At 38.4% G+C, this 9,465-nt stretch overlaps 1 protein-coding gene across 1 annotated transcript; it reads left to right on the top strand.

The window, feature by feature from the left end:
* The first annotated feature begins 2,665 nt into the window (after positions 1-2,665).
* LOC116195231 (protein tesmin/TSO1-like CXC 5) lies at positions 2,666-8,992 on the top strand. The gene is made up of 8 exons (XM_031524232.1): positions 2,666-3,386; positions 4,306-4,413; positions 5,783-5,960; positions 6,155-6,517; positions 6,948-7,048; positions 7,129-7,223; positions 7,632-8,054; positions 8,360-8,992. The coding sequence occupies exons 1-8, from the start codon at positions 3,088-3,090 to the stop codon at positions 8,620-8,622; spliced, it is 1,830 nt and encodes a 609-aa protein (XP_031380092.1). The 5' UTR covers positions 2,666-3,087; the 3' UTR covers positions 8,623-8,992.
* The last annotated feature ends 473 nt before the right edge of the window (positions 8,993-9,465 follow it).

Raw genomic sequence — 9,465 nt, 5'->3', positions numbered from 1 at the left:
GCATTATGATTGGTTCCACGTAACAAAAGTGACACATAGGACGCGCCACGCCAGCAAAATATTAACGGCGTTAGGGCCAATTGACGGTTTGTACTATCATGAAACAATTTTGAAACATTTTGTATCATCATGTAGCGAAAAAAACTTTTTGAACCATAATGAAATATTTATAAAACATTTTGGACTACCAGTGCAATTTATCATATATATATATATATATATATATATATAACCTGAAATGAAAGAGCAAGAGTGAACATGGTTCTTTCATTTGGATGAATGACGTTGTCTTGATTTCATTGAATAGCCAAATTCACAGCAAATCGTCCACGGACCTTTCCATTTCCATGCGAGATGACTTCGGTCAATAAGATTTCCATTTCCCATGCGAGATGAATTAGATAATACAAAACTTATTTATATTCAATTAATAACTAAAATAAGAAAATAAGAGGATATGTAAATTTCAATAGAAACTATGGATAATAATAGATAATTTTAGTTAAATAGTTAAGGGTTTCAAAGATACTTGTATTCAAAGTTAATTTATTCTATTTAATAGTTAGAATGGTGATGACTAAATTCACCGTGCAACTTATGCTTAATTGTTTATTATAGTTGAATTACAAATATATATGGAATGCACTTACATATATATGATTGAACAAATATTTTCACTAGCGGCAGCGCACTGGCTATGTACCTAGTATTAAACTATGTATAAAAAAAACAGAGAGAGTATAGTTATTCACGGGAAAAAAAGAGTATAGTTGGGATCTTGTTTTTTGAAATTAATCATTTGGTTTTTCCTCCTTTAACATTTTATTATTCTGACCTGTTCTATATATCAATATAATAATCTTTTTTAATCTTTTTATTTATTTCAAGGATGACCATTTTGGGCCCGCTGTTGACATTGTTGGGCTTGACCAACGAAGGACAACCTTCAATAAGGATGATGACAACTGACGTGTCAAATTCTTACATCACGTATAAGAGATCAAATCACGGCCGTCCGTTTCTATGCACCTACACAAAGCGTGTTCCGACATGACCGCACGGTAATGCTGCCCTTTTTCATTTCACCTCGTTTGGGCTCAGATTCCAAGTCAACAATTTCTGAGAGGCCTCCACATTTAGCGCCATTTTTATCCTATTTAATTTAGTTTAATTTAATTAATGTTTCACTTTCACTTAATTGAAACTCCAAATACTACAATTTATTAGCCGAAAGTTATAAATTATTAATCCACGTGGTTTAGTAATCTCAATGTCCCAAGTTTAAACCCCCTCTAGGGCATTTGATAAAAACAATTGCTAGTTGTATGCTCTTTGGCTTGGGTTTGGACTTGATGATACCTGCTTCTGTAAACTATACCAGGATTTTGCTGATACTACATTGACGGGGTTAGTACCTGCATTGGTTGTTCAGTTCATCTGATATATTTGCGGTTAAACACTAAAGTCGGAACATTGTGTAGCGGGAAATGATAATGTTGCCGCTACTGTCACCCACTATTTTATTCTAGGAACAAAAAGCATTAGGCCTTTTCTTTTGTTACATTGAAATAGATTTTAAAGCGACTCAAATGTTAGATTATTTAGTTATCTAACTTTGGTCCGCAATGGAAAAGCAAGGGCATTTGCGGTTGCTAACTGGTTCCTCTCAATAATGTAATGAGTGAGAATGTAAAATTTATGTCCACTAAGTGGTCAGGCTATATGTTTTTTTTTTGTATGAACGTCCACATTTGAAAGTTTAAATTGGGTCTCGACTAATCTAGTTGAGTCGGGGTCAGTCCACTAAGGGATAAAACTCTTATAGCATAAATTTTCTGCATTCATAAAAACTTGAATCCGAAACCTTAATCGGAATAAGCGTTAAATCGTTTAAATCAATCAACGTTGGTGGCTTTCTTGGTGGAGATGTGGGGGCATCGATCCCATACCTCTCGCATGCCAAGCGAGTGATCAGTCTATATGTGATTGGTCTTATATTAAGCCAAAAAAATTAGAGTGGAGAGGATGATCAACTCAATATAATACACAACTCTTAACAATGAAAATAATATAATTACTTCATTATATAAATTCATGGTGCGCTAATTGAAATATTCTCAACTTCGATAATAGAAAATTGGAACTCATCACCTTTAATCAATAAGGATAAGAAAGTTTATAAGATTGCCAAGCATTTTAGGAGGAATTTTGTGATATTATAAATTATAAATATATCTAAAAGATATGTTCCATTTTGTTTTCAAAATTTGAAACTCAAAACACCATATCATATTTTTCAAAATTTTATTGTTATTATTTTTGAACAAGAGGGAAGAATTATAAGAGAACCTCAAAACAATCTTACAAGGAACATAATCAAGCAATTTTGCTTGTACAGATGATGATAAATAAACATGATCATCTTAGAAAAAAAAAGAAGAAAAAAGAACATTATCACCAATCGCTCTCTTCGGGTGAGGGAATTGGAATTTTACAGTCTCGCCTGATCCTACGGTCAACGGCTTCATAATGCATATCCACTTTTATGAATTCCCACCGTCGATCGTCTCCTCTACCCATAGCCGTCCGATGCCACGAACCCTCAAATCTGACCGTCCAATATTTACAGAATTCAATTTCAAAAGCTCCAGACAGAGAGGGAGGCGAAGAGCGAAACCAAATGAAAGAACGAAACAGCCAACAAACACCAAAAGCGCTCTCTTCTCTCTTCTTCAGTTCTTCTTCTTCATCTCCAATCCCTTCACTGCCACAATCTCTAACCCCAGAAACCCTAGCCCTCGATTTCTAGCACTGTGTATTCTCCACTGCAGCTTGCTCACTCTCCTCGGCCGGGTTCTCTCGATCGATTCCGGCCGCTTCTGGCCGCACCCAGCTGCAAATCTCGAGCTGAGCAGCCCGGTACTGCTTCAAAATTTCAAATTTGGAGGGCCCCGATTGAGCTCTGGTGCTGAGGCCCGTGCTGGGTCGTGTCTGTTTCTTGGGTCACTTCCGTTTCTTGAAGGGGGGGAATTGAGTCCTGAGAGCTTGGTTCATCTGCGAATTCGGGGAAATTTGAGCTTGGATTTGATGGGGGAAGGGGAGGATCCTGGCAAGGAGAAGCAATCGGATGCGGCTGCAAACGCCGGTATCACGGGGGACCACCCCGCCAAGAAGCTAGCGAGGCAGCTCGATTTCACAGGGTTTAGCGGGGACAACCCGGGGGGCAGTAGCTCGGCTCTGCCGGAGCATCCACAGACACAGACGCTGGCCCAAACTAAGGAGGCTCCGGTACCACTGGCCCCGGCCCCGGCACCGTCCGCGGCCGCGGCACCGGCACCAGCTCGGCCTGTCCCTCCAAGGGTACCTCATCCCGTAGTTAGGGCAGTGTGGGTTTCTTCTCTATTTCAATCTTCTTTCAGTCGTTCCGTTTGCAAGGTTCTTTCTTGCTTCCATTGGCGTTTCTGCGACAGTATGGCGATGCTTTTGGTTCATTAATGTTGTTCACAATTGAAGCTTGATTGGTGTTATGTGCTGGTGACTTGATGAAACCAATGTCTCCTCTTAAAGTTTTAGGTTTTTGTGTTCATTTATATGATTTGGAATACTTATTTTCGTGAAATTATCAAATCAATATCAACCATTCTCAAGAATCATGGTTTTTCGATTATTCAATTAATTCACATTGTTTTTTTGTCCAATAAGTAATTTAAACAGTTTATGGCCTATTATTTAAAAAAAAAAACCCTTCTTGGGCATTATTTTCTCGCAAGCAATTTTCTTCTTTTCAAAGAAGTAACTTGAGTAGTTACATGAAAGGATAGATTTGTCGAGTTCGTTGTGTTTTAACCAGTGATCTGATCTTCTTAAGTTTTACATTGGGCTAGTATAGATTTTACCTAGTGAGTATCCAATAGGTGGTTGCTTCTTTTGTTGTTAAAGTCTAGAGCTTTGTCGAAATTAGGCATTTTATCAGGATTTATAGCTCTAAAACCGCATCTTTCTTCCTTTCGTTTCATCTTGCTGTTTCTATCTGTTCTCATTCATTATTTTTTTGATAAGCTCTAAAGGTATCGTTCATTATTATAATCAAAGCAGTATCAAGTTCTCAATGACTTTGATCTGCATTTTCTTAATACCTTGCATCCTCACTGGGCTTAAAGGTCCCATCTGTATCTTAATGGTGACCTTAATTATGAAAAGTTTGAGATTTGTGTATATCGAAAAATCAAAATCTTTTGAGTAGCTTTTGAAGTGGGAATGATAGTTTGCATTATTTTGCTGATATGCTATGCGTCTTTTCTCCAGAAAACCCGAATCCCCTAAGGCAAGACCGAGATCGAATGCAGATGGAAAAGATGGCACGCCAAAGAAACAAAAACAGTGCAACTGTAAACATTCACGATGCTTGAAGCTGTAAGTACACTCATATAAGAAAGTATTTACTGATGTCTCATTGAAAACAAGTTTATCTTCTGGTATTTTGGATGCCCTTTGTCATTGTTATCCTGCAAAGATATTATTGCACTGTGAAGAGAACAGGCATTTCATCATGTTTGAGGAAGCATTAATTTGATCGGTTTTTCTCATACTACCAATGAGGAAAGGTTATAATTCTTGGATGATTTGTTTTTTGAATATTAGTTTATTGAAGTGTCAGCATTTCTGTAAAAAATTAAATATTTCAGTCTTTTCTGTTAATGCTATGTAAGGTTACTACTCTAGGTGTAAAAACTGTATACCTTGCTCTGCTTTTTCTTGTCAAATGGACAACGCCTAACTTGTCTGCTCAGAAATATGTACTTTTGAAGGTTACATCCCACTTATTGATAAAAAAGCATGTAATATTCTGTGGGTTCACTTGCATTATATGCATGAGGTGCAGCCAGCTTTGTTCCCTATTCTCATTTATCAGATACTTGGGCACTCTAAGTGCGAGGTGGGAGCTAGAGGTATGATATTCATGCTTGTCTCCATAAAAGTTTTAGCTACTGGGGAGGCTATAAGAGAAACTTATTTTTCAGATAACCAAGTCCCAAGTAAAATGATAGGTGCAAGGTCCATTACGTAAAAAAAAAAAAACAAAATGCATCAGTTAAAACAATATCAGTCTCATTTCGTTGTGACATCCGTGAACATTAATGTGGTCAATGACATGTATATATACGATAAGAAATACTGTCCATATCTACCTAGATTTTAATACTAATACTCAGTGTTCTTTCTCTTTTTGGGGTTGTTAAATTGTCTTTTTAGGAAACGAACATTTTGTCCTGCAGATAAATTTATGTGTAGTATTCTCAGTTTTCATGCGAGAATAATATCACTCTTTTTCTTTTTTGGTGAATGCTTGCATCACTTTTATGGTGGATTTGGCAGTTCCACAGTTTATGCATACAAAAGGAATTCATTATGTTTTATCTCTTCCCCTTTGTTGACCTGCTTCCTGTATTATTGACCATCCAGTGTTTTGCATAGATGACAGAGCTTGGGTCCAAATTTGGCTTTCGCATATAATAAGCTGAAGTATGATGTAAACCAAGTATATAGTTTCTTTATGCCTGGATGCATTAGGTAGAATCTGGGTATTGCTATTGTCACCATAATTTGTATGTTTTTTCTCATGTACTATTTGTCTTACGACTGCATAAGTAATTATGTTGAAATTCAGACCGGAGACTTCGTCGAGTTTCTTCTTTGATTTATTAATTATCTTGTTGCAATTTATTGTGATTGTGATTTAAATAGAAAGTTGTACTGGAATTAATTTGGCTTTCTTGATTAGGTACTGTGAGTGCTTTGCATCGGGTATATATTGTGATGGATGCAACTGCATGAACTGTCATAACAATGTTGAGAACGAAGCTGCCAGGAGAGAGGCAGTTGAAAATACTCTTGAACGTAACCCAAATGCATTCAGGCCAAAAATTGCTGGTAGCCCTCATGGAATACGAGATAGCAGGGTAAGTTTACCAGATGTTTCCATTTATCTTCTGCCCAATCTCTTATCTAATATCCAATAAGTTGGTCGGCACTTGTGGTTTAACAAATACTTTTGAGTTGTGTTGCTGGTTTCCCTGCGTCTGATTTATGCAAATTATCTATTTACTTTGCACTATTGCTTATTAACACATGCAATTGTGTGAAATGAATGTAGGAGGATATTACTGGCGAAACTTTACTGTCAGCAAAGCACAACAAGGGTTGTAATTGCAAAAAATCAGGTTGCCTTAAGAAGTACTGTGAATGCTTCCAAGCCAACATCCTCTGCTCCGAAAATTGTAGGTGTATGGACTGCAAGAATTTTGAAGGAAGTGAAGAAAGACAGGCTTTGTTCCATGGCGACCATTCCCACAACATGACATACATTCAGCAGGCAGCAAATGCTGCCATCACTGGAGCTATTGGATCCTCGGGTTATGCATGTGCTCCATTATCTAGGAAGAGAAAAGGCCAAGAACTCTTCTTTGGGTCGACAGTGAAAGATCCGTCCAATCAAAGAGTTGAGCAATTCCCTCAGGTAAATTTTACAGTTCTAGATAAAGATTTGAAAATATAGTGGTATCAATGGCTCCATTTTGTTTGGAGATCTGGGAAAAATATTCATGTGTTCTATTTTCTCTGTTGCAAAATGAATGAGGGAAAATCCTGTTGGATTAAACTTTATGCTATTTTTTTTATCGTACCTGTCTTCTGCAGCATGGATTTAATGCATTTTTTTCCTGTACCCTTAAAGGTTAAAAGTCGGAAAATTTTGACATTTCTTCAAATTCCTCACAACCGAAAAGACTCCATGCTTCAAATCTAGGAGGAAGATATAGTTTCTTTAATAAGTGTACACCTTTTTTAGGAGGAACTAAACATGGAATTTGCTTGATGCATCTGACCTACACTTGGTGGTGGTGCAAAGAAAGTAATTAATGCGAATTGCGATCTCTCTCTCTTATCAGGGAAACCATGTAAGAGCTGCAACTTCCTCTTCCTTATCTTCTATTCCTGTTGCCCCAGGTGGGGGCCCTGCCTTATTGGGCCCTTCCAAATATACGTATAGGTACAAACCTTCTTTTATACTGTTCAAGCGATATTTTTAACCTCCTTGCTTATTAAGTTTACTCAATATCCTTAATGTAGGTCTCTGTTAGCTGACATCATCCAACCGCAAGATGTGAAGGAGCTTTGCTCAGTTCTAGTGGTACTGTCTGAAGAAGCTGCAAAGACGCTTGCTGGTATGTATACGCCTGCTTTTATGTGGTATTGCTTCTGCTTCAAAATAGTACTTTCATTGGTCTCACAATTTTAATTTTTGAATAGAAGTTTTGTGCTTTCTACTGTAGAAATTGCTAGTTACTTATTCAATTTATCCCCCTCTTTGAGAGGAAAAGTACCCAAAAATGTTTTGTTTAATGTACTGTCAGTAGTAATCAGTTCCCCCCCAATAAAAACTTCCTCTGTCAAGCATAGCTAGTTTTATGTTCTTAAGAGCAAAACTCATTGTAGCAACATTCCACGTTAGCGTGTAGCATTTCGTCCGACTACGCAGCATCATTTTCTGATAACCTCACCCTGTTGTCAAAGCCTGGGGAGGACACAATTGCTCACTGCATGTTTCTTTTCTTTCTTGTCATCTCAATCAGAACAAAAGGATGCAAAAGAGAAACTGGTCACAGAACAGACAGAAACTTCCCTCTCATTGTCAGCAAAACAAGGGACTCAAAACCAGGAAGTAGATGGTGACAAAACTGTGGCTGAAGACCGTTCCAGTGCAAGTCAGGCACCTGATAAGAGTGGTCGAGACGAATCCGACACAGAAGCTTCTGCTGATGCCCCAACTCAGAGGCCAATGTCTCCAGGGACACTGGCTTTGATGTGTGATGAACAGGACACAATGTTCTTGACGTCTGCTTCCTCAAATGGATTGATGGGCGCTGGTGGTAATTCAAATCCACAGTTGCCCCCTGGTAAAGGGATGACGGAAATTTATAGAGAACAGGAGAGGCTGGTATTAACGACGTTACGGGACTGTCTTAATAAGCTTATCACGGTCGGAGAAATAAAAGGCAAGTTCTGATAGCATTCTCTTTTGCATAAAACCTCAAATATTGTTCTCATTCTGCTGATTTCATCTTTTGATTAGTATTTTGAGGCACTTGAAGGGATGGATTATTTATAATCGTATCCAAAAGAAAAAATATCCTGCTCCTCGGGCGCCAAATGGAAAGTTTATGGTGCCATAGTATGAAGTTGGATGTATTGAAGATTTGGGCTTAGAATTTATCAAATCTTAGTTGAAATTTTGTCTCGTACCAGTGCGTACACTCTCAAGGAATGCTGGTATTGACAGTAATCTTCCCTACTCTCGTAGAAACGAAGTACTCATCGCTGGCGAGAGCGGAATCAGGAGGTCAGGAAGACCCAATCAACAATGGAACAGCAAGTGAGAGAAGCAGAGCAGGAGATAAACAGAATCCAGTGAGTAATGGTCTCACGAAACCGGTTCCTCCTGCAGGCAAGCCTTCTCAGGCTACAGCAGTTACAGCTGTTGCCTCTACTTATATTGATATTGCAAAAAACCAGCTCCCTTCTGAAAATGGAAGCAGCCAACAGAAGATCGAAAAAGCTAATTAATAGATGCTCGCATTGGACCAACTTCAACTGCAAGGCTCGACCAGAGAAATATCTGGCCGAAACTTAACTAGGTTGGCCAAAAGGATCATTCTTCGAGTGATACCAATATTGGAGGTGGATTTCAGTTTCGGCTTTTGTTGGTTGCGATGCTGCGAGAGAGACTGCACAGCATGAGTGTCTATAACAGTAATGCTTAGATCTTAAGATCTTTCAATTTTTTCTTGTAGGATTTAGTTTAGTTGGTAATATATTCCGAAGTAGAATGTAAACTAAATTAAAGAGCCGTAGGGGTGATGCAGATGATACTTGTAAGGATTTCTCGATTGATTTCCGAATGAATAAAGGTCAAGGTTATATGATTTTTCATGAAGATCGAAGTTAAGGTTTGCATTTCAAGGTGTTCTGCTAATATTGTGGTTCGGGTTACATCACATGTACTTGGATACAAAGGCTGAGATTGGACCATAGGCCCAATAATTATTGTTTCCAAGTGAGTCGAGAGCTCGTTTCACAATAGGCCACGATTATTATTCATTTGATCTGGCGAATGTAAATTAAACTGTCATTTCCGATTGAACTTCACTTACTCCCCGCTAACATCGTCCCATCAGGTATACTTGTTCAGTAAAGATCATCAATCCATAAGCCTTGCTCTCCAAAAAATGGACCCTGTGCCCAATAAGCAGGTCTGGGAGGGTATGCAGCCAATGAAGCGGAAGACGAACAGAGGAAATTCTACGCAGCATGTGCCTAAATTCAATTTGAATGGACCATGGTGGCCCCAGGGTGCAGCCCAACCTCGCCACGGCCAAGACCCAATTCGCCATGTGAGGTCCTATAGTT

Source organism: Punica granatum, chromosome 2 (assembly GCF_007655135.1).
Source record: "Punica granatum isolate Tunisia-2019 chromosome 2, ASM765513v2, whole genome shotgun sequence".
NCBI lineage: Eukaryota > Viridiplantae > Streptophyta > Magnoliopsida > Myrtales > Lythraceae > Punica > Punica granatum.
This window is presented reverse-complemented; position numbering and strand designations above follow the sequence as displayed.